General features: G+C 39.1%; 2 protein-coding genes across 2 annotated transcripts; one reads left to right on the top strand and one right to left on the bottom strand.

Annotated features, from left to right (window-relative positions):
- gas2b (growth arrest-specific 2b) lies at positions 1-11905 on the top strand. Its single transcript, XM_039613366.1, has 8 exons — positions 1-223; positions 2039-2148; positions 2699-2840; positions 5303-5366; positions 5830-5907; positions 6331-6394; positions 6486-6593; positions 11526-11905. The coding sequence occupies exons 1-8, from the start codon at positions 1-3 to the stop codon at positions 11751-11753; spliced, it is 1017 nt and encodes a 338-aa protein (XP_039469300.1). The 3' UTR covers positions 11754-11905.
- Positions 11906-12916: 1011 nt separating this feature from the next.
- On the bottom strand, positions 12917-25079 carry tmem276b (transmembrane protein 276b). Its single transcript, XM_031748669.2, has 4 exons — positions 24132-25079; positions 21133-21246; positions 16695-16832; positions 12917-16475 (listed from the first exon to the last, which is right to left on the bottom strand). Exons 1-4 carry the CDS (start codon positions 24526-24528, stop codon positions 16225-16227), a joined length of 900 nt encoding a protein of 299 aa, XP_031604529.1. The 5' UTR covers positions 24529-25079; the 3' UTR covers positions 12917-16224.
- Between the last annotated feature and the right edge of the window lie 689 nt (positions 25080-25768).

The following is a 25768-nucleotide window of genomic DNA, read 5'->3' as shown; positions in this document are numbered from 1 at the left end:
ATGGACAGTGAAGTTGGAGCAACGAAAGCCACTCTTGGCAGTCCCATCACCCCGAGGCAGTTGACTGGATTGGGGGTGAATGGCTGTCTCTCACTAAGGTACAGACACTCTGGACCAGGCCTGGCCTGTCCCCAGGAGTACCACCAGTGGCTCCCCTACCGCCACGATGCCAGCCTTCTGCCCATGAAAGAAGACCTGGCCTTCTGGCTCAACACCATGATGGGTGAGACAACTTTTTATTTTGCAATAAACTGTATTGAATAATACTGTTTTTAGCCAATGATGATCAGATCTTGCAGACCTTAGAGACCTACTAGGTTTTTATCCATTAAACATCTCAGTTATATATTTAGGGCCCAAGCTATTTAACTATTTCTAAACAATAACTAATACTTTTTATTCTGTATTTGAATGGAAGCCAAAACAAGTAGCTGAGGATTAGAATATTATGCTCGTTTTTCCTGTTTCTTGCAGCAGAATTCTTAACTAACTGTAATAAAAAGCATTGCAAAAAAATATTGCAGTATTGCATTGCAGTACTCAACTGGATGATCCATAGATAAACTTTCAAAACATGGCTGCAAAAGCTTGAATTTAGTTTGGATTTTTTTCTAATCCACACAGTCACACCCCCAATAAATGTTATGCAAGTTGCACCTCAATCAGCCATCAACAAGCTTCTGGCTTAATTCTGGTTCAATATTTGATATTTGGTCGATATTACACAAATTTTCAATAAGACTGAGGTCTATTGATTTGAGGTGAAGTTGAAGAATTTGGAGGTCATCCTCCAGTCCTTGACAGCTGGTACAGTGTTCTTAAGTTTGAAAGCCTTACTCCTCCAAGCATACCTCTTGCTATTTTAGAAGGTCTCCAGGAGGTATTTGGCTTATCCATGTGAGCAGCTGCAAATTTCAGTCAAGCTTGAAGGCTTCAGTTCTGAGCAGACACTTCTTTCTTGGTCTTTGTTCTCTTAGTCCATTTCAGTGTAAAACTTGCTTCACTGTGGAAAATAATGCTGGTGTTCCTGCAGTTTCCAGTTCATTGCAGGGTTGAACTTTGGTGGTTCCTGAACATCAAAACCAATTTCCTTTCATCTGAGAGTGACGGTTTTGGCAAAGTGGTGACACATCTGAATAACTTGTACTTAAATGCATTATTTAAATTGATGATCTTAAAATGCAGTAGTTTAGAAATGTCTCCAAGAGACCTTCCTATTATGTGTGAATCTATAATCTTTTTAGCTCTTCGCTGAGTTTCTTGGACTTTCCCATTGCTCTGAGTCAATCCAATAAGTGCTGTCAAACAAATCCTTTTATGCTGACAGCGAGAAACTGATGGTTGTAGTCAATCATGATCACAACGTGTTACTAGATCTCGGTGTTGCCAACTTAAAAGAAATGTGTGGATTAGAGAAAACCCAAACTGAATTCAAAGTATTAAAAGATATTATTAACACTATTTACAAAGTGTGAACATATCAGTCATTATGTTTGGAATCAAATACAGTTTTAAACAGACTGCACCTCCTCATATTAAGAGTTGCAGTAGAGATGGAGATTATATTACGTTAATGTTTAGAATTTATATAAATTTGATTAAATTATTATTCTCATTTCAAAGTCACAGAGTCATAATTATAATGTGTAAACGCTGACGGGGTGTTTCTGGTTGTTTTTATATATTTTTTCAAACTCATAAATAATTAGAGGAAATTAGAATTCAAAGGTTAATACAGGAAAAAAAAACAGATGTAATCATGTCATTATTATGTCAAATATTGGTTCACCTATGTTCATTTTCACCGAACTACAGTATAATCCAGAATTATTGATTTCATATTGGATTATTCTGAGTGCATCTCATTGTTAAAGAATCCTTCTTATGAAAACAAATGGATAAGATCCTCTTGGTAAAACCAATAGAGGAACATATTTGATCGACTTCTAAGATCTTGTTTTTTTTTGAGTAAAGCAAAATGCAAAAAGCAAACAATCCTGAGTTACAGTTGTGAAATTTCTTTGTGTCATGTGCCCAGGAGTGGACCTCACAGCAGATAATCTGATGGAGAGTTTGGATAATGGCGTTCTGCTCTGTGAGCTGGCTCAGCTGCTGCAGGACAAGATGATACACAACAACAATGGCAAGGTGATGTGACAACACAAAGCAATGTGCACAATTATTTGCACACAAAAAAGAAAAGAAGATAAGACTAATGCAAAAAAAAAGTAATGTGAGTCATTTTAATAACAACATAATTAAAACAAAACAAATGAAGTCTAACTTATGAACAGTCAGAGTTCAGGTAGAAACTAGGTCAGGTCCTACATTGGCAGTGATAATGTCTGGCATTTCATTCAGTACTTGTCTATGTCTGTTATGTCTATTCATGTTTTCTTTCGGTAAGCCTCTCCTTACTACAGTTGTGTTTTGAAAAGATCTTACCCCTGATATACCCTCCTTGCACACAAAATGCTGGCATAATGCAAGTGGAAAGGAAGTTGTCTCTTCCACTCAGTGTGTTTATGCTCAAACTCACTAAAGAAGGCTTTTCTATTGTTGATCATTGGACAGGATCCATTGTGTACCCTGAAACACTGATCCGGGATAAAGCCAGTCAGTGTGCTTCTGTAGAAATGAGAGCTTATGTTTCCACTGCCTCTCTGTGAATGTGCTTGTTGAAAACAATCAATCACAGGTCTTCACAAGAAGAGTGATCCACTGGCGAGCTGATGCAACTTCTGGATCATTTTTCGCCAGAGACAACACGGCCAACTTCCTCTACTGGTGTCGAAAGATTGGCGTTGATGAGGCTTACCTTTTCGAGTCTGAGGATTTGGGTGAGTTGGGACCGGAGATTGAATTTTCCCTAATGGAGCAGAGAAATTCAGACCTTTGTTTCTTTTAACAATACATGGCTCAAGTGAATCATGCCTCACAGCACTTACAGCACATTACTGATTAAGGGTAAATAAATTTAGATTTAGGACTTATTCTAGTTTTTAGGTTTGTTTTTATCTGCCTAATCATGAGTCTGATGTTTATTCTTTCATAAAGCTCCTCAATCTTGTCATTGTCATTTTCTACTTTTCCGGCACTGGCCCTCTAGCTGTTGCTGAAGACACCTTTTATTTTCTTGATATTCCATGTATTATGGAAGTGTGAGTCCACCGTTGTTGAGGTCATGATGTGCTGCTACTAGCAAAACCTTAAAATTTTCCTTGAAAATACATTAAACCTTTTCTAAACATACAAAAACTCTTGAGCCACCCCTGACCTTCAGAGAGTTCATCTAAGAAACATCCAAGCATTAAAAGGCAACAAACTCAAGGGATGAACCAGTTTTGTGTTGATACACAAGAGACAACTTAACAAAGGAGCAATTTTAAAGAGGAGATTTTATACACTTTGTTACTATCAGCTAGTGGCAAAAATGCATAATTCGTTCCTATTTATTTGGTTGAATCTATTTAAAATATTATAGTAGTATAACTTAGTTTGACAGGCATAAAATAGTATTTTTTGCCTACAAGGTGAATCCCAAAGAGCTATTAGCTGACAACATGATATATCTCAGCATGGTGTGCAGAAGAAGAATGGTGAACAAAAGAAGAAGTGGTAGGCCTAAAAAAAAACTGTACAGCAGATGAACAGTATCTGAAAGTCATGTTCTGACCTTGACCTGACACAGGACCTAAGAGATACATCTGGACCTTTAGTTCCATCTACTGTTCACTGAAGTCATTCTTAAGAAAGGTAAACAGAAGGAAAAGGCTGGACTGAAAATCAAGTATAACAGGTCCTACGGAGTAACAAATCCAAATTTGAAATATTTAGTATGTGAGAGAGAGTTACAACACTGAGAGTCTATGAAACATGATGGAGGCCCAGTGATACTTTGAGGCTTCATTTTAGCCAGCCATGTCAGAGATCTTGTCAAAATTGATAGAATTATAACCACAAAAAAGTCACATCATATTTTGATCCACTATGCACTGAAAAGGTGTCTGACTGGCAATGGCTTCATTTTTCAGTATGATAGTGATCCAAAACACACTGCCAGTGCAGTAAAAGCATACCTCCATAGAGGTACACACAGTGGACACTGTCAGCCATGGACTGGCCTCCTCAGAGCCCAGACGTCAACATTATTGAAGCAGCGTTTGATCATCTTGACAGAGAACCGAACAAAAGGCTTCTACCATCCAAAGACGAGCTTTGAATTTCCTTCAAGAAGCCTGGAGAACTATTCATGAAGACTACTTAAAGAAATTCCAAGAAAGCTTGCTTGAGAGAGTTCAGGCTGTGTTGAAGTGGTCATACCAAATATTGACTTTCAAGCATGTACAAATCCTTTTTTTTGCCTTATATACTGTATGTTTACCCATGAAAGGTGACTATAAACATTTGCACAATACTATAGCAACAGTTGCAAAACTAGTAAACCAATTATTTCAAATTAAACATTAACAGTCCAGCGAGTTGGTGATAAAATATTTGTGACTCAGAAAAAGTGAAGTATACATATCTCACATCTCCCTCCAGTCAAGTCCAATTAAAGTACCAGTTTTAATCAAGTTAAATGCAGTAAGTAAGTCTAAGAAAGAACATTTTGCACATCTTGGATGGGCATGTCTCTGCAAGGTGGCAGATGCGTAGGAATGATAATGTACAGGCTAATCCCCACCAGCAACAATGAGTCTCCCCTGCAGGCAAAGTTACCCATTTCACTTGATTAATTGAGGGAAGTGGGAAAATACAGTTACCACAGTTTGACAGACTTAAGTTTACTTCATCAGTGACACAAAGGGGGGATGATATAAACTTCTTTCTTTTGTCAAAACAGATGAGTCAATAGAAACACAGCTGTTTGCTGATTTTATAACTTTTTTTTGCCATAAGTGAATGCTGTGGATAATGTGATGCTCTTGGACTCAAACGTTTGTCATCTTGACAAATAACAAATTAATAATACTGTTTTCTGACACAAACTGAGTGTAGAGCCATTTTTAAGTAAACCATAATGGACTGACGTGGTTTACTTGTCGATGACTTCATGCCTTCATGCCCTCAGCAGCACATCCAGGGCCCTGAGGAATTCCTGGTTCAAAGAGAGAGACGCACAATAGAGACAGAATACCTCCTGAAACATATCCTCTATGTTCAGGCTGCAGGTCCCGCTTTTTTTGATAAAAACAGAAGCTTATCTCTGGAAAGATCTTTCCTTTCAGATAAGTGACCTTTTTGTTATTCGTACCCCTGCATCCTCTTTGTCTGTACGTCATGCATGTGCTGCCTGAAGTCCTCCACAAACAGCCTCGGGAGGTGTGCCTGTGCCTGATGGAGCTGGGACGGATTGCAGCCAGGTAACTAGGAATAACCAACCGTTCATCCACAGAGCAGCTCCAAAAATAAAACTCTGATTGCATTACACTTAAATGAAATATATTATTTTTCTATAATTGTTTTCATTCTACTGCCAATAGCTGCATGTTTTCCTGTTTTGCTGTAAACTGGAGACCCAGTTTTCACAAAATCAATCATTTTGCTTTGGTATTTAATTTTCTTTTCTATATTTAATTTTCTTGTCATCTCATTTTCTATTTATCCTTTGATTTTCACTGCTATAGCAACTCTTTATTCATTACTTTTCACCTCTTAAGTTTTCATTTCTAGCTGCATTAGGTGCTCACTTTAAAGAAAACTAAGTGATAACTTCTTAAGTATCTCCAAGAGTTTAAGCACCTTGATGGTAAAATCACCATGTTCTCTCTCCTGTGTTGATTTGTTTGTGCAAATGCAAATTTTTTTGTTAAATATCACTTTCAGGTACGGCGTGGAGCCACCGGGGTTGGTTAAGTTGGAGAGCGAGATGCAGAGGGAGGAGGCAGGGAGCTTATCTCCATCATCCCCTCTTTTCATTTTTCCTCCTCGCTCATTGTATTCACCGTCCCAGCCATCCCTGCCACCTGCCCCTTCTCCCCCTCCCCCTGCACCCGCTCCCCTCACTCCAAGCGCAACCAGTCCATCTGAACCCCTCGCTGCTTCGCTTGCCTCTGATCTTCCATCAGCCACAACAAACCCAGTAACTATGTTTTCATCCCCTCCTCAGTCCTCCCTCTCATCCTGTAATCCTTATACAGCCACAGTCTCGACACAAACACCTTTGTTCCCTTCATCCTGCACCACTAACGCATCTGCCTCAACTCCGCTGTCAGCGCCTTCACCAGGCCAAACCCTGGAATCCACCACCAAAGTCTGCCTTACCGCAATAAACACCCGCCCTCCGACAGCTACACCTCCCACTAACTCCCCACCTGCAGCCCTGACTCCTCGTTCATCAAACAAGTCAACCATCAGGAGGAGCTCCTGCACCAGCATTTTGGATGACACTGTGCGTATTTTGTTTCCAGTGAAATTATCAGTGGTACACTGTTTAAAATACACTCTTTTTGAGTTTGTTTTCTCTGTGGAATCTGTAACAGGTAAGAAACATTATTGAAAATCCACCCTGCAGTTGTCCCGTCACCTTCCTGGTTGAGAAACAACCAAAGGGCTGTTACCGTGTTGGGGACAAAGTTCTTTATATACGAGTAAGTATGTTTCCGTTATCCCTTTCTCCTAAAAATTACTTGTATTTTGAAACATTCATGCAGTAACTTTGAGCTCCTCCACTGATCTCTTTAGATAATTTAGCCAACATAATAAAAGCAGTAAATACACTCTCTGACCCTTTGTTACGTACACCTTGCCAGTACTGAGTTGGACCCCCTTTAGTCTCCACAGTTATATTAATTCTTCATGATATAGATTTAACGAGGTGCTGGAAACATTCCTTAAAAATTGTGGTCCATATTGACGTGATAACTTCATGCAGTTGCTGCAGATTTATCAGATCCATGATATGAATCTCCTATTCCACAACATCTCGATCGATTGAGATCCAGTGGCTCTGGAGGCCATTTGAGGACAGTGGTTTTTGGTGACTTTGTGCAAAATATAGCAGCAATTTACTGTTCTTGGCTGACCACATAGCAGTGCCGTGGTACTCTATATAGTTTTCCACTGCTGTGCCTCATCTGCTTCAAGATTCAATGTGTTGCTTGCTCAGAGATGCTCTTCTGCATACCTTGGTTGTAACAAGTGGCTGTTTGAGTTACTGTTGCATTCCTTTCAGGTCAAAGTCTGGTCATTCTCCTCTGACCTCTAACATTAACAAGACTTTTTCACCCAGAAAACTGCTGGTCTCTGAATATTTTGTCTTCTCTGTAAAGATTGTGTGGGAAAATTCTAGTAGATCAACAGTTCCTGAAACACCCAGAGCACCCAGCCTAGCACCAACAACCACGCCACCTTCAAAATCACTTAAATCACCTTTTTATCTCATTCTGCTGCTCAGTGTGAACTCAGTAGGCTGTCTTGACCAAGTCTACATTCCTAAATACACCAAGTTTCTGCCATTTGATTGGCTGATATGTATTAGTGAGCAGGTGAATAGCTGTACCTAATAAAGTGGCTGGTAAGGGTATAAAAACATAATAAACAAATAAGTAGTATGTAAATATATATTTTTAATAGAAGTTTGGTTTACATTGCATTAGTTTGATGACAATGCTTTTAACTCGTTGTTTTTTTAAATAAAATATTAAAGTATGTTCACTACTAGGACATGAGGCTTTGTGATACCAAAAGACACAAATAATAAACCACACCTAATGTAAGCATTTGTCACAGATAACACATAATCACATATGAGGTGTGAATGTTTAATCAAGAGTCGAGTCAGCAACAAGTGCAATGTGTCAGAGGGACTGATTTGCATCACTTGGGATGGAGACGCTGATGTCTTTCAGCCTCCCTCAAACATCCTCCATCTGTATGCATGTGTTTTGAAGGCTCAAGGATGGGGAGGCAGGGTTGCTTGGCAACCAGTGGTCAGGATACGAATGGGCTCACAATGATTGTATTCAGTACATAGACCTTCAGTGAAGAGTTCAAACCTGGAAGAAAAATAAACATGTTTCTTTCAGGGTGATTCTGCAAAGATATGACCCTGGTGTGCATTTTAAATGGCAGCCCACTCGGGAGTGCATGTACGTGGGTACGGTTTTGAATACAAAGATGTACTTCAGTGTCTTTTATACATCCCTCCATCTATAAAAACAGAAAATGTGACCTTGATGCTTACTGTATGTTCTGAGTACACGATATATTGTTTTAACATAAAAATAATCACTGGGAATCTGAAAGCTGAGATCTCGATAAGGTTTCTCACAGGTTGGATCACAGTGTTTGTTCACGAGATGAAATTTATTAGATGCATAAGTTCTGTTGCAACAGTTACATTATGACATTAGTGTCAGATTGCATATTTCTTACTTCCCATTTAGAGAATCATATCTGTCATATCATAACAGATATAACATATGTTGGAACACCACTTCTTAGAAACCTGAGGAAGTACAGATGCATGATAGCCAAATCGTGGGCTGGCTAAATGCATATGCATAAGCAAGATTAAAGCTTTTCTATTCTATCAAAACTGCCTTGTGTGCTCACATTCTTTATGCAGTCTTTCAGATATAATGTCTGTCCTTGAACCTGCATCAAGTCCTCATCCCTAATTATTAGTTTGTAGATAAATTGCACTGCTTCCTTTTTTGCCGGTTGCTGAAAAGCAGACAAACATGAGCTGTTTGAGTAGAGTGATCAGTAAGCCATCCATTACCTTAAAACCCACAGCTGCCTACACGTGTGCGGGGAAACACACCATAAACCTCAATTACCATATACCGTGATAACCCCCGTGCCGCTCCTAGGGGAGTGTCCCCGTCAGTGTGTACAGACCTTTTTAAAGAGCAGATACTATTGATTAACAAGACAAAGTCATTAGTGATGGGTTGAATCAGACAGCTTGTTAATGAGCGGCTGAGCATGACCACCCCTCCTCACGTGTAAACTTTCGCCTCTCTCTCCCCTTCTCTCTCTATTCCCTCTGGACTCTATTCAATCACGCTGGCCCTGGAGTGCTTTGCCATTCTTTGGTGTTAAAAAAGAGGAAGGCTTCTCTTTCTTCTCTCTGCCCAATTAGGCTCTCGTTCAGCTTTGTAGCAGAGACCCCATCTGGCTGTGCTGATGGAAGGAAAAGAGATTTAAAGCACCTCACAATATTAAGACACATCATGCTAATATAGTGATGAACCTAAAAAGCACTCTGTTTTTTCATGATCACATATAGCTGATTAAAATTGTTTTCATAGAAACACTTCATCATCTTCCTTTCTCAAGTGCTCTCGAGAAAGACGTTGACTCAACAGAAGCCATGTGGTCTTTGTTCTATAGCCGACCTTTGACATAACAGTGGAACGGGAAAAAATGATGAACAAGGAACGTGTGAAATATTTATGAAACCTGTACTCAGACCAAATCTTTGTTGTCTTGGTTTTACCTGTTAGTAAGCTCAGATTTAGTAAACATTACAATGTAGCTGAGGCTTATGTGAGCGACGTTAGCTTTGTAGAGGTCAATTTAAGATTATGCAAATCTTCATCACCACAACTGTCCTCCAAATCATGAACGCGTGTCCAATCTGATGAATATCTTTACTGTAGTGGATTTTTCACTACAGGAAAGGTTCGGGGATAACTAAAGTCACTAAGCTTTATCTTCTGGTGAATGAGGAATTATTTTTAGCAAGATATCTCAATTTGACCTTTTAGTGCCATTCAGAATCTGCAATGGTCTAATCAATGTGCTGTCTTATAGGGTCTCTATTATACCGTCTGCACCTAGACATACACCCTGTATTTCATAAAGAGGTTTCACTGATATTGAGATCTCTAGTAAAGAGGAAACCGAGTACAACAGGCGAAACATATCAATGGCATTAGAACCGGTATGGCTCATCAATTTGTGTGTTTGCTGTCAAATTTAAGAACTGAGCGTGCTCACATCATCAAAATCAGCGCTTGTGGCTAAAACCTGCCTCCTACTGGCATGTGTACAGAGGACTCCTTTTCCCTGAGTACACTAATGCATCTTTCAGGAGGAGAAGGGGAGAGAGGGAATCGATGGAGGACACAAGGGAATCCAGACGTTAGTTTATGGGCTGCAGACATAGCAGAGAGGGGGAGGAGGGCGGGAGTTATAGAGACAGAAATAAAGGAGCCTGAAATAACAAAGAGGGCTTTGGTAGATCATCTCCTTCAGAAAGATGCTGATGCTCTATTTTTTGTATTTTCTTCTTAGATGATTAAGTTGGTCTTTTATTTGGCAACATTTGTCCATGTTTGAAAAATTACACCCAGAAAATAGTAGACTGCAGAAGCTATTTATAGTCTACATCAAATAACAAATCTAAGTTGGTCTTTTACTTTATTTAATACGTTTAAGCTTAGACAGTCCATTGTTAAGCATCTGGACTGAAACACGAGGTTTGCTAGTGACAGTAAATGAAGACAAAGAGAAAAACAACTGTGTTTAGACAGTTTTTAAAAAATTTTTTTATTGTGACTGACGTTTTGAGAATGAGCACCAGTCACACTGATATTCCCTGTGTGTGTGACGGGAGAGTGGTTTATTCAGGATGTCAGACTTGACCCCTGTCAACCTCAACATTTTAATCTGCAGGATAACAGCTGAGACGCACCACGTCTGGAGTTTCCTCTAAAGCCGCCCGTGTCTCCCGCCTGCGTGTGTGCGTGTGTCTGTGCTTGTACCATTGATTTTTTTTTCATCCCATACATGTGACACACACACACACACACTTCCATACATAAAGCGAGGAGATCTGCTTGTATTATCGCATTCTTAATGGCCCTGTAATGAAGGCTTTATTGCTGATAAGGCAGGAGGTGGGTGGGGGGGTTGCTGGCGCTGACAGAACAACGGATGGCTTTGCAGGGCCTCTTGGGAATGTTAATGTCTGCTGGGAGTTGAGGGACTGAGCCGAACTCATCTCAATTTCTCCTTCCATTGCTTTTTTTTCTCCAAGGCTCTATATTGTGGCATTAGTTGCCATGGCAGCAGTTGGTTTTCAGCTGTAAGGACGGCTGCCTGTGTACGATTTGTTGATTCAGACACGACTGACCTCACTGTAACTACTGTTAACAGACAGACTGGTAACGCTGTAATTATTATCATTTAAAATAGTTCTGCTAGGTGGCTTGTGCTTCAGATCTGTGTGGGTGCGCCATTGTGCGTCACTGTGTGTGTGTGCTCAGCTGGTTCCACAAGGAGCTGTTTCATTTGGCTTAATGAGATTTTGACAAAGCTTTCCAAGACATCATTTGCCTTTCATAGCCAGTGCTACACACACACACACGTGTGTGTGATTGTGTGTGATTGTGTGTGTGTGTGTGTGTGTGTGTGTGTGTGTGTGTGTGTGTGTGTGTGTGTGTGTGTGTGTGTGAGTGAAGCATTGCTTAACATATATTTGAGAGTTAAAAAACATCCTGGAAATGCATCAGCCAGACAACATATGCAAAGTTTATTACCCAGTATTCCCTCCCATGTCACCTTTGCAGATGCTGAATGAGCGTCACGTGATGGTACGAGTGGGTGGAGGATGGGAGACCTTTATGAGTTACCTGAAGAAACATGACCCCTGCAGAGGAGGGGAAGGAGGAGGAGGAGCAGTGCTGGCAGGTAAATCTGAGGTCAGGCTCTGTAAGGACAAACCAAAGCCACCCAACTTGAACATCTCACCTGACAGTTACATGGTGGTCGGAGCCCATTATCGTGGCAAGAAGTAACTGCCTCCGGCTTCAGGTGGCAGCGGGAACTCTCACCTAATCAGAGCAAAGTGTTCAAGGTCAGTGATTCAACACAGCTGACGTCCATTTTACCTCAAGTTAAAATACAATCCAACCTTTGCTCCTTATACACAGATGTGACTGTTCTTATAGCTGCGTGAAGTACGCAACTGACTGTGATTACAAGCTTACTTAACTCTGCGTATGCCACAGTCGGTTAGGAGGCAAATAACTGGCAACAATTTTATCAATTCACTCGCTTTCACCGCTTCCTGCTGCTTCAATTTGTGCTTCAGCAGCTTTATTTTGAGCTGTAAGAAATTGCAGCATAAATACTTTTGTCAGCGCACCAGCTTTTGGAGGTACTCTATGCAATAATGTGTCTGGTGTAAAGTCATCTGTTTAGATTTGTGCAGTTTCTCAAGCTCACAATGTGTTTATGTTTGTTTGAACTTTTTTTATTTTAGACATCCACATTCCTTAATCATCTGTGTATTTGGGTTTCATTGGATGTTTGCCTGTAATTAAACCTTTTTTTAAAATATATGTTTAAAATAATTGTAATTTTAAAAAAATATATAGACTTGATTGCTATTGTAAGGACTAAATAAAAGATTTCTTAATGCTGCATCATATTTACTTACTTCTCACGTTATTTGTATGTTTTGGGCCTTTTAACTCAGATTTGATCATTCAAGTCTTTTTTTTTTTAAAAGCAAAGACACAAAATGTTAAGTTCTCCCTCTAGGTGGCACCATGTCCTCAGTGACAATAGGCCAACCCCCGCCTTTGTGCTTAGTTGGGGAAGTAATGTGTCAACACTGGCGCTATGATCGTGTCCTACCTTCCTGGACATTCATCTCTTAGCTGGACTGTCTGTTTTCAGTTCAGCTCCAGAAAGCACCTCTACCCTACAGATTCAACACTACAAAACACCTTGCTGCCTCAGACAGACGAGGATGGTCACATATTAAATTTTTCAAGATAAAAGTGCTTTTTTTTGTCTTGCTTTTTAAAAACAGAGCGATTCACAGATAGCTCTGCAACTTTGGAGGGCAGAATTGCAGAATCCCGGCACAAACACAAAGACAGAGAGCAACGACATGTTAATAATTACATGTTTTATTTCAGTAAAATAAACTAATTAAAAATGGACACACTTTTTCATATATTGAAAGAAACTAACTGTAATGAGATCATGCAAGGCTGTAATGTCTGGTTTTTGTTTTTTGTTTTTTTTTTTATCCCCACGTAACATCTGCAGTGGATGGAACCAGTATAAATGTAGAAAATAATAGCTGTGCTACTGAAATGAGAGCCACTCTTAATGGTGGCATTTTCACGGGACATCTCTCATTGCACAGAGTACTTCTCTAAGTTCCTCATGAAAGTTGGATTATACAACAATTTCCAGTATCTTGTTACACGGTGCTCATCCGTCCTCTAACGTTCGTTGTTTTTTTGTAATGCTTTGTAAATCTTGCTACTGTGTGCTACTGTTCTTCTGTTTTGAGTTGATGACAAAACTTCAGCTTCAAAACACAGACACTGCTTTGTGTTGGTGTTCATGGAAATTTACTGTTTGAGACATGGGGGAGGGGTAGCTGTGTGCTTTCAAAATGTATCTTGTATTATGTTTTGACTGCACACGTGCAGTGGTGGCAAAAGTCTCATTCCTTTCCCTCCCACCCCCATAATACGCAAAAAAAGAGTTGTGTGCAGTTGTGCTTCAGTCAGAACAACACATTATACTTGCACCATGTACATATACATTACACTTCACTGCTTACAGTATATTACTGTGTTTCAGTTTAAGTGCAAACTTAAAACTTCATTAAAACACCACACAGCGTCGCATTCTGTCAGTTATCAGTGTAGCGAGCATAGATATAAAAAACTTCCATATTTATAGTATGCCCTACTTTCGGGTGGAAACATCTCCACATTAAGAGCCTCGGCCGATTGACCCTGACCTCCCAACACTGTATAAACGCGGACTCACAACAGGGTGCTTGTTACATGCTCTGATCATCTTTTGCTCCCTCGTGTGACCTTGCAAACAAATATAGTGCCACCTGCTTAAGACTTCAGGTTCACTAACTCATGAAACGCAGCAAAGTGCAAAGATTCAACAAGACACTGGCGATACAGTTTTCTATCATGCCTCAGTTCATTTCCTCATTGATGGTGATGGTGAAATGACTAAACATCACACACAGTGCTGTTAAGACACTATAACACCTTTTTTTTTCTAAGAGAGTTAATTGACATAGCTGATAGAATATCTCATGATTCATCTCAGGCAATCAACACTTATAAAAACATCATGGCTGTAATATTCTTGTATCATGTAGTCATGGATCGTGGAGGTGGTGAGTTTTGTCCTTTTAAAATATATTACCTCTAGTGAATCGGGAACAAAAAATTACAGCGTTACAAAAACCAAATGGCTTTTGGGGGTTATTCTCACCCAGTAGTGTTAACAGGGTGATCGTTTTTCCTTTTATATTTAACAGCTTTAAGTCCTACACTTTATTTTCAGACATTTTTACATTGTCCGACCCATGTTGCACACTGTGGAATATGTCATTTTCCAACTTAATACAGAAAACCTGGTGCATTTCAAATCAAAAATAAGTTTCCAAGAATGCATTCCTTAAATTTTACTTATTATGAATACTTGTCATGTCAAGTTTTCTCAGTGTTGTTATTTTCGATGTGTAAATTAAATAATTGAAGGTGTATTTGCAGTACAGCTTGAGACACATGTCTAGGCATATGTTGCTGTAGGTGCTTTGTTTCAACCTTGGATTTGTAGGTGTAAGACAAAAATGAAGAATTCCTCTGTTCCTCTCACACACAACAATGTGTAGTGTACTGTTTTGTTAGCTAGTACACAGTACATTTGCATTTCACTGGTACAAAATATATTTTTACTAAAATGATCAGTCATTGTGTGAATTTCAAGCATCACTGTCTTCAACGGGATTTTTTTCTACTTATAATTTTGTTGTTGTTGTTGTTTTCTAAAGATTAACATCCATATAAAAAAAATCTGTAAACAACTCTTAAATTCACAATATGCATTTGATTGCTGGACAGTGAGGTCCATCACAGAAATCATCTTTTATTGTGCTCCTTTCCTTATATTAAAACTAACATTGCAAGATATTAAATGATGATAGTTTGGCCTTCCACTAATGTTTGATATAGTCTGTTATTGTACTTAGTACAGATGAGAATTCTGTGTGCAGATTGTGCTTGTATTTTTAGTGGCATCACTGAAGTTGCATTTCTTTCTCTTCTAAAATTGCTTAATTCGCTTCTATTCAGAGAAAAAAAGGACTGGCCAATATGAGGTTAAACAGTGGAGCAACCAAATACTTCCTCCATAGTTTGGTTTAATTTTTCTTGCTGTCAGGTTATGATTCAGCCTTCAGCAAACACACCGGCCTGTCAGATCCATGACAGTGCAGCAGATGCTGTGTTTCTTTTACTCAGATTGACCTGCTTACTTGCATTACTTTCACTTGGTAATCGACTGAACTCTGCCGGCCATCACTGCCTCCGAGCAAACAGAAAACAAACATTCAAAATCTACTTTACACAAACAATGATCTGGATCTACACTGAGATGCATTTGTACATATATAATTGTCAAAGAAGCGTCAAACAATTTGCTCTTGAAGGCAAAAATGTTACTTCTGTGTATTTTATCATACTGACCACACTGCTAGACCCAGTATAGGCTGTAGACGTGTGCCCTGGGGCTCATGTTTGATATCAGTTAGTGTGCTATACTAAAGATAGGCAATGGGCAGTCAGTGCCAATTTTTTTCTTCTTCTTCTCTTTTTTTTCCATTACGAACAATAACACAGCACACTTCACTCGACTGACAGAGGAATGCTGACAGGATGTTCTGGCCTGATGTTTGTTCCTTTTGCTGGATATCTCTCATGATTCATCCATAGTAATTGAGCATGTGTGGAAAGGCTGGTGTGTGTCTGTCTTTGTCTCTGTGTGTGTGTGTGCGTGTATGTGTGTAAGTGTGTCTCTTCTGTGGGATTGTGTGTGGCTTTATGTATTTAAGAGAGCACCATTTTATGACAATTTCTCTTCAGAGAAAACAGTCACCATTAGATCACCATAAAGTCAGCATTTCAAAAATCAAAACCAAAAGAAAAAAAGTCTTATTTGTGCTATTAGAGCCATGCCCCAGTCAAACATTGCTGTGGGTGTCACTCTTGGCCTTACGGAGGTCCCTCGGGGATTTTCAAGATTAGGTGTGTGAAATTTGCCGTTACTTTGTTCCTTCTGTCACAACTCAGGCACACTGAACACTGAAGGGGGATGGCGATGCTGAGGGTGTTGTGAGATGGTGATCAGACAAAAACTGTTTCAGAGTTAAACATCAAGGTTGGAAGGGTGTGTTTGTGCGTTCGGTGGTTCAATCGCTTCACAACGCCCCTGTCACACGGTTCCGTTCTCCTGCCTCGGCTTGTGGATGGTTGTGCGAGCGGCAGGCGTACTCAGGGATGGAGCCAAGGTGCAGAGGAAGCCAGCCAGCAATGTGAGACCGAGGCCTCCCCAGGCACAAAACATGGACCAGCCATAGCCATGGCTAATGTCTTCAGGGAGGCCATACATGTAGCGAGGATAGCGGGATAACTCGAAGTTGATTCCTGCCACACATGTGCACAACGAGATGATGCAGCATGTTCCTGTGTGAGTGGAAGAGAACAGGACTGGTTTAAATGGTTCTCGATTGATTATTGAATTTTTACATGTACTCTGCATCTTACTGCAGCATGAGAATCATGTTACTGCGGGACATTGAACTGTTCTCTCATGTTAACACAAAGGTGCTCTCAAATAAATACAGAAAGTGAATAAAATTGCATGCTTGTGTGTGGATGTGAGCATATGTGCTTTCACAGTACCTCCCATGAGAAAGAGTAGCCCAGCTACATATTGCATGAGGTCATGCTGCTGGCAGCATCCCAGCACTCCGATGATCCATCCGAAAAGAATGATGGACACAGCCATGCCCACAAAGCCAGCTGTCATTCTTCTTAGATCTGCAAGCAGAAACGAAAACTTCACCAAGGGAATCGTAACTTACAGACACTGAATACTAAAGCAAAAGGCTAAAGTATTATTATTACTATTATTGAATTCCTTATGTAAACACGTTGCATCACTGAGAACAAGATCTCTTTTTCAAGACACACCTGTGTGCAATAACATAAGTGTAGACAGACTGCTAGACAGGCAGAAACCTAATACAAAGAGACATTATACATGGTCATAAATTATGAAAAGTATTTCCCAGGGTAGATGTAGACATGTAATGTTTTAAAATCATCCAATTAAACAAAAACAAAACAAAACATTGCTTTAATTGTTTGTTTGTTTATTTTGTTTGGTTGTTGTTGGTGGGGTTTTCCCTTTTTTAGGTAGCAAAGTCTTTCAGTTTTTCCAAACTGTGTGAATGGGAAGTACAGCTAATATTAAAATGTCATCAGACATCGTGCAGTAGAGCCTTGTAAATAAACTTCATACATTGCTGCTCTATTTGCTAGGCAGGAAAATCGCACAGTTAGCTGAAACATACAAGAAATACAGGTGCGTAAGAAAGAAACAACTACGCTGTGATAATAGTTAAGATACGCATGAATCAAGAGGCATGCATAGAAACAATATCACCATAATAGTGTAGACAAAACTATAGATTGTACAATGATGTTACTGGGAATACAAAAGTCGAATGCCTGGTGTTCCACAGCAGTCTTAAAAGTGAGGCTAGCACCTATCCAATCAACAGTTTCATGTAAACTAGGCTACATGCTAACTTAGAAATAAAGTTACAAATGAATGTTTACTTCTTGTATTATCAACGGCAAAGTTGTGACGGAACCAACTGGCTGTCCAGTTTCGTCTTTCAGAGGAACTAATATTGTAGTATGCTATGATATACTTACCCATGTGTCAAGGATTTAACTAATGCCAATAAAACAACTTAATATAGATCAATATAATATTCAAAGAGTTCAAAAATCAGTGAATTCAAAGCTCTACCTGAACTTTATTTTGTGCTAAATTATCTGCTTTTAGACAACTTTTTCTGCTTTTTCGTGTTGAAACAAGCTGCCCTGTTAGAAGAGGAAGTGTGTTAAGACATCATTACGTAGTTTCAATACACAGTTCTTTCTAAGAAATAGTCTTTTTTCCCTTATTTTCTAGATAGATCCACACAGTGAAATCAAATGAGGATCCAGTTGTATACATAAATAAAACTAATTCAATCTGTTAGTTAAAATGATTACATACATGATTAATTCAAAATAATTGTAATGCATTAAAATTATATCACTTTTACAGAAAACCTTTTTAAGCCAGAACCATAAAACAGTTGCCAGAAAATTCTAAACTTTGAAAAATGAAGTGTTCAGTGAGTCTTCTAATAGCTAATGTAAAGATTTAGTACTCGTGCAACAAAATACAACGAGAATAAAAATGTAAAAATATAGCAAGAATAAAAATAACAAGAATAAATGCAAGATAATGTTAATTTGTATCTTACTTAAAGTAAACACGCATTAGAAAAATCACAAAAAGTTCATTTTAAATCCAGGATGTATTTTTAACTCATCTTAACTGAACATCTCTGCATTACCAACACACTGTATCACCCGTACTGAATATAAAGCAGCACACCTACAGGCAATAAGATAAAAGTAGTGGAACATGATACTGGAAATCACTACTGATGGAATCTAAGGTCCGGCAACTCACTATCTCATGTTAACCCAAAGGTGCTCTCGGCTGTCATGAAGAACAGAAATTGAATAAAAGTTTATTTCGTCTGCAGGCTCGTGTGTGGATGTGCTTTCACAGTACCATGATACAAGGATACCAAGAAGTACAGGTCTATTCAAGGGTTTAAAGGAGAGGTTTAAGAAAAGAAGCCCCTGTGTTAATAACACTGATAACTGTGAGGTCAGCATAAGGTCAGCAACACGTTCACTATTGATAGGCAGCTATGTGTTAAAAGTGGTAAATATAGGTATTTTAATTATTCAGAAATGGAGAAGTATGCACTGTGACGGAGCAAGCATCTTGGTAAGGCTTATAGGTTTAAAAAAGACTGCAGGGAATGACAGCACAAGGAGATTATTTCACATAAACGTTTCCAGTAAGACTGAAAAAAGACGTGGATTTTGTAAATGCATTTGAAATAGTGAGGGAGAAAAAAGACAAAAACACATATTTATGTTTAATATTTCCACACTTATATCATCATATCTGTATTGTAAGGTATAAGAACAGTATTTTGATTTTGGTGTTATATGCAGTTGTACATTTTTGCCATTATTTAAATTGCATTTATAGAGTATGGGTACTTGTATGTATAGTTGTACCTTTTAATATTTGATGACATCTAGAAGGCAAATAACAATCACAATAAAATGTATTGACAGAAACAAAAATGTCTATTTTAATTTGTTGTCGAATGAGTTTTCACATAATATTTTAATAAAATCAGCAATTATTTAATAAAAGTTTATAAATAAAATTCACATTAGTCTCTGGAAGTGCTCAAGTTACCTTCATTTGTTAAAACTAATTAATTTTGTCACTGCCTCTCACATGAAAATAGTTTCAGACATGTTTGAGGCTGACAGGGAAGAGAACTGACAGGATGAAAACACTGTTATGTGAACATCTTTCATCTAGTGGATCAATTTTAGTTTAACAAGCAGAACTAATGGCAGTTACAGTAAAACTGTCTGTCGGTACAGTGTAAAGAATAAATAAGAGCACAATACAAAATATGTTTGTCTGTGTCCACCTGCCAAACTTATGTTCAACTTTTATTTCTGGTTTGGGTCTCCTCCACCTCCGGAGGGAAATATCTGGCTGATAAGCTGCTAAATGTTCCACTGCCTGTTCCTATTTTTGTCTGCTATTCAGTGCTGTGCAAGTAAGTCTAAAGTGGGTTCCTTTTTCTCTGAAAACAGTGACACTAAACAAGACAGGAAATGTGTGTTGATTCAAGTAGCAAAACAACGACTAAAACAGGGATAACTTTCATACCTAGCGTGGGTTAGTGGAAGCAGGTTTGCTGCTGTTTCTCTTTTTTTGATTAAATGTGCACACATCCTTTACTTTTTCATGCAGCTCTGATTTTTCATTGGTGTTTCACTGGTCAACAGTTTCAGGACTTAGTAGTAAATATAGCATGCTTGAGCTGTTTTTATGGATTGTATGATTAAGAGCCCGTACGTGATAGTTATGTAGATGCTAAGAGCAGTATGATAAATTCAGAGCACTAATAGTAAGACTAAAGCAATCCTGTTGTACAAACAATAATAAAAACACCACTTTCCCTTACACTACACATCATGTTGAGTATTGATATTCATTAAACAGAAGCAAATGTGATTTAATGTGAGAAAAAAGTTAGAAAGACTTCCAGCAGTTCTTTAACTGGCAACATCTTGTTGTTTTGATTTGGTAATAATAGAGACATTTGTTTGACGAAAAAAAAGACATAGGACCCTACACAGTGCCTTGGTGCACACCAATGTCACTCAAAAACAAAGCCCATTACTGTAAAAAAAGATTGTTATTTAATTTTCTCTTTTTATTTTTTAAATGATCATTAAGCTAGTCTATTAATGCTACGTTCACACTAGGAAAAACAGTGGCTGGAAACTGTGTGCAATAAACTTGCAATCTTCGTGCTTCAAAGATGTAGACTGCATGAGCAAACCACTCGCAGTCACTTGCTATCTTCAGAGTGACTTTGAACAGCAGTACAGTGGAATTAGCCTGCTATCAGATTGCGATTGAATGGGTCCAAATTGGCAACTACATGCAATCTGTTTGTGATAATGCAGCAAATAATTGTGATAAATCAGTTAAAATAACAAATCTGTTTGCATCTACATAAACAGAAATCCACATTAACTCCTTACATTCAGAGTCCAGCCAGAACCTCAGAGATTTAAAACAGAAATTTAGATTCCCTCCAAATAGTGAAATTGTTGCTGTAGACCAGAAATTTCAAGAATATAGCAAGAATGCCACCAGATGACAACCAGCTGAGTCGAGTCTCCAATACAAAGAGACACGTCACAGATGAGATGCACTTATCAGACTTGCTGAGTTTGACTGTAACGTTTTGGCAATCAGTCTGCCTGTATAGATCAGACAGCAATTATTTACAATGCCAAACTCTTGCCAGTCTGACCGAAATTGTTTGTAGAAAAAATACATGTGTATTAATGAATAACTCCAAAAACCAGATAATCAATCACCAAACACAAGCACAGCCAACACCAGCTCCATAAAGACAAAAACTTTAATACTTACGGAGTGCATGCCACTCATCCTGCCGTATAGTCTTTGTGATGTTGATGGGTAAATTTCGCGGTAAGATGGACGAAGAATAGTGATACTTGACTGGGATACATCTCTGAATTATGCCTGGCAGAAGAAAATGGAAACAGTTGTAACTGGAGGACAAATTCCTTTAATTCAAGTAAGTAAGAGGGTAACAAGCAAGAAAATTAAGTAAGAATTGCATTCTGAACCTTCGCCCTACTTCTGGGATTGTAAGATAATGTGTGTATGCAAACATGGTAGAAAAGCTTCTTATTTATTTTCCACCCTCACTGGGTTTTAATTTTCTGAGCTGGCCTTATTAACCTTGTTTTCCCAACCACTCCTACATTGTTATTAAGGGAGGGGATTAGGGAAACAATATGGAATATGGATTATTCCACCGACAGCAACGTAGAGAGCTTAACTGTTCTGCCTTTAAAGTGAATCTATTTCGATTTTTGCATTTGGTTTTGGGAACCCAAGTCTGTAATCCAGATCCTGCTTTTCATATCAGATTTCATATTAAGGAAAATTGTGGATACCTGGCAAACCATTAAATGTCCCACACACCTATTGAAGATTAACATAAATTAATTCAGCTTCATGACTGGAGCTGTGATCAGTGAACCGGACTGTGCTTGACTGACGCCTCCCTGAGTCTCCTGTTTGCTTTGTTGTGAGTTCAAATGGGACAAATCAGACATTTATCACAGCTACGGTACAATGAGTTTGATAATTACTCGTAAGCATATCGGTGCCCGGCTTTAATCTGATAACGCAAGTGAAGGAATCTTTGAAGGTGTCACATATTGTGAAAGTCTAAGTCCAAACATCTATAGGGGTAAAGTCTGTTCCACATATGCTGAAAAACTATGTGAACAACTTAAGATTTTGAACTCCTAATACTCTGTATAGATCTGTAAATGCATTCAGAAATGTTTGCATTAATTAAGAAAATAATCTCCCAGATGAGACACAATCAACTATTAAAATGCTCTGCAGCTTTGATCTTTCTTTTTATCTGATTCCGAGTGCAGTTCTGTAAATTGTCTCACTTAAAATTTGTGCTATTATCATTTATTGTTTGCCTTCAAGCACGCTGACAGAGTTTAATTAAGGTCACTTTAAATCTGACAGACTGGTTGACGTCTGATTGCACAGTAATCACATTTCGGCTGCTTGAGCAGGAAGTAACAACGTTAGCACAATTATGATGTTCAATTACATACATTCGTGAGATCTAAATGTAATAACAGCGTACGAATCTGCGTAATGTTTCTGCTGTATATTCATTGTCACTGTAGTGAACATGCCAATGGCAAAGCAGAGCTACTGCAGCGAAGAAAGACATAGTTTGTTTTTACATGTCATTATTCTCCACATAATGCTGGTGCTTTATAGCCAGTGACCAATATAAATAATCAGTTTTCTTCTATGCCATCTGTACCACTCTTTGCACAAAACATGATAAATGAATGGGAAGCTATAAAACCTGAAGTTAAAGATGATCCTAAGACTCAGACCGGGCTATCTAAATGGAGTAATAAAATCTATTTACTTAGACTGCATACAGTATTTACTTCTGCAGGCGCTTATAGTAAATACTGTAAGTTCTATTATGCTTGAAATTGAGCCAATTCTAATCTGCACCTCCGTTCTTGCTGATAAGAGCTCAGTATGGTAAATATCCCAGAGGCACGGAGGCTAGTAGCAGCAAGAACTTTTAACAGAAGTTAAATGTGTTGTAGTCTGTCAACATGCATAGTGCAAGATGTGGACATGGTATCATGAACACGGCTCACAACCAACATAGTAGTGCTCGTTTAAAACTTAAATGTTTTTAAAAGGCATGCAGTCCAGTTAAATAATAATACAAAGTACAGCCTGAAATAACCACAACACTGAATCACAACCATTCAGAGACAAAATCTGAATAAGCTTCATCAGAGTTACTTGTGCTGCAAAAATTGCATCGCACTAATGTGTTTATGCCATAAAGTCAGCCTTTGCAGGACAATGGGGCAATCAGTGAAACATTAACAGAACACTGAAGTGATGTAAGTGCACTGTTCTTACAATATGATGATTTTTGAGAGCAGAAATGAAAATGCACTGTAAATTATTCATTAGAGAGCCTGAAATCTTGTGTTATTCGTGCAATTAAATGGTTTTTAATTGTAACATAAGTGGCAGTACTTATAGTAGTTTGGGGGGGGGGGAGTGGGAGGTATTATGTAACAGAATTACTGCAAGGTATCTAAAAGGCTGCTAGATTTGGTGTGAACTGATTTCAATACAGCATGCTGTGGCTAAATGAATGTTATTTACTGGTCTGTTTTTGCCATGCTGATCTACTTTTATTGTGACACTAATCAACAACAACAACAACAACAACAAGCACCACAAAAACAACTTCTGTCACTTGCTTTTTCTATAGAGTGACACCTTTTTGTGCATGTCCCCCAGTTTCAGGACCTTACTCTTTTCCAGGTATGGCATCAGGCCTGATACAAAGCTTCTCATTGTTGTTCACTGAAGGAAGGCTGTGCACTGAGTTGTTTCTACTGTAGCCTAATATTTAAAGCATTTGCATTAAAGATTCAGCTTCTGGTGCACACTGAAATTGTTTTATTTATCATATTGACTATTACGAGACCGCTTAGGCTCTTATAGACAAGACTATCCTCTTGTTATAATAACATTATCCGAGAGCGAGAGAGAGAGAGAGAGAGAGAGAGGGAGACTTAGCACCATGGACAGCGAAATTACCCGCTAAATTAAAAGACACAATAGATTCCAAAAGGTCATCTTCATGTTTTATAAAATGTCAAAGGAGAGACATGCTGATGTGAGAGGCCTCTGGATGATATTGTGTGTGTGTGTGTGTGTGTGTGTGTGTGTATGTCAGGCTAGGTGAGCTCATCGCTGAGCATCACGGCCTGGTGGTGCACACAAGAAAAGCCAGGCTCCAGACTGCTCGTGTTTACCTTTGTAAATGAGGTCCTCGGTCTCCGGGTCGAATCCTTCCCGGTGACATTTCCTCCAGAGACCAGAGATAGTGGAGTTAAACTGCCGGCTGCAGTGAGACTCCATGGCAGACGCCCCGGCCAGAAAGTGCCGCTTCCTCCTGAAGACAGGAGCAGCATCTGGGCCGTTACCTTCCCTCTCCAGGCTCTTTGGAGGCATCTGGAGGGGGAGGTTGTGGCTCGAAATGTAGATGTAACCCGGGTCGTTTCGCTTACTGGCATAGTTTTTACACCTCTCTCGATGTCTCCTCGCGTCGGTCTCGTACCAATAATCGGTGCAAATCGCCATGGCGAGCAGCCCCAGCGCGCAGAGAGCCAAGAAGAGCCCCGTGCCCGTTAATATTTTCATAGCGGCCATCTTCCCCACTCGATGGAGAGCCCAAACAGTCGCAAGAAGGTTCCTCCGTGGCCGTGGTGATACCGCGTGAAATAAATCACGACGGCACTCACAACCTCGCGCAGTCCCGCGCTGGGAGCATGGTGCTGAAAGGCCAGTGATGTCCGGACTGGATGCTGCCGTCTATTGTTGTGGTACCCGGTGAATGCAATGTTGTTCCCACCATCTGTTATGGTACAGGAGGAGAGGGGATGGATGGCGACCAACGCTGTGAGGAGGAGGCAGGGGCAGTGATGTAGTTGCGCTCTCTCTCCTCCAGGTTGTTGCGGGATGGGGGAGCAGACAGAAAGCAGCTCTGTTGTGGGGGAGTGCTGGTTTTTAATGCTCGAATGGTCACCTTTTGCACTAAACGTGTAAAACACAGGTGCTGTGCAGTCACAGCTGAGCAGTGTGCAACTGATCCTTCAGACCAAGAATCATCTATTTTTTTTCATGTGTGTATTTATTGTTATTTATCTCCCACAACTGCGTTCCTGAACAGCAGCAGAAACGATGCACAGTGTAGAAATGCTTTTGTGACATGCTTTAAGTGATAATTGTTCTATACTGGGCTTAATAACTCAATGTTCACGAGATGGCTGCCAGCTGAATCACATTTGTGTTTCAGAAGCAAGTTCTAACACAATTAAATTTGTTTCAATATAAAGGTACAAATAGAGCTATAAATATTTGTGTGTCTGTGTATATAGATATGTATACTTGTGTGTATATATATACACAAGTACTGCATTTATGTATAATGGTCCAGCGAGAGTAAATCTGTTAAATATTCATTTACTCTATGTTGGGCCCGTGTTTTGTTACAGAATAGTTTAAAACATTACTTCCCAGGACAAGCACATATGTTAATCTGGGCACCCCAGGAGAAGACATGTCTTAATGACATGATGACTTTGGTAGACTGAACATAGATTGAATTCCCTTAAGACCTTTATGAATAAATATATATAATTTAAGTTGTAAGGCTCATTTTTTTCCCCTCTATGTACATAGCTACACTATAGTGTGCAGTAAGCAGAAACGTCATTTTACATTTTACTACACAACTACCGATAATGTCGCATGTGCATGCCTCTTTTCCCTTCAGAATTCTCTTAATACTTCATGACATAGATTCAGCAAGATGTTGGAGGCATACATCAGAAATTTTGGCTCACATCAACATGATAGTATGACCCAGTTGCTGCACATCCACGAGGCG

This window comes from Oreochromis aureus, linkage group 1 (genome assembly GCF_013358895.1).
Source record: "Oreochromis aureus strain Israel breed Guangdong linkage group 1, ZZ_aureus, whole genome shotgun sequence".
Taxonomy (NCBI): Eukaryota; Metazoa; Chordata; class Actinopteri; order Cichliformes; family Cichlidae; genus Oreochromis; species Oreochromis aureus.
The sequence above is the reverse complement of the archived record's forward strand: the minus strand, read 5'-3'. Positions and strand labels throughout refer to the sequence as shown.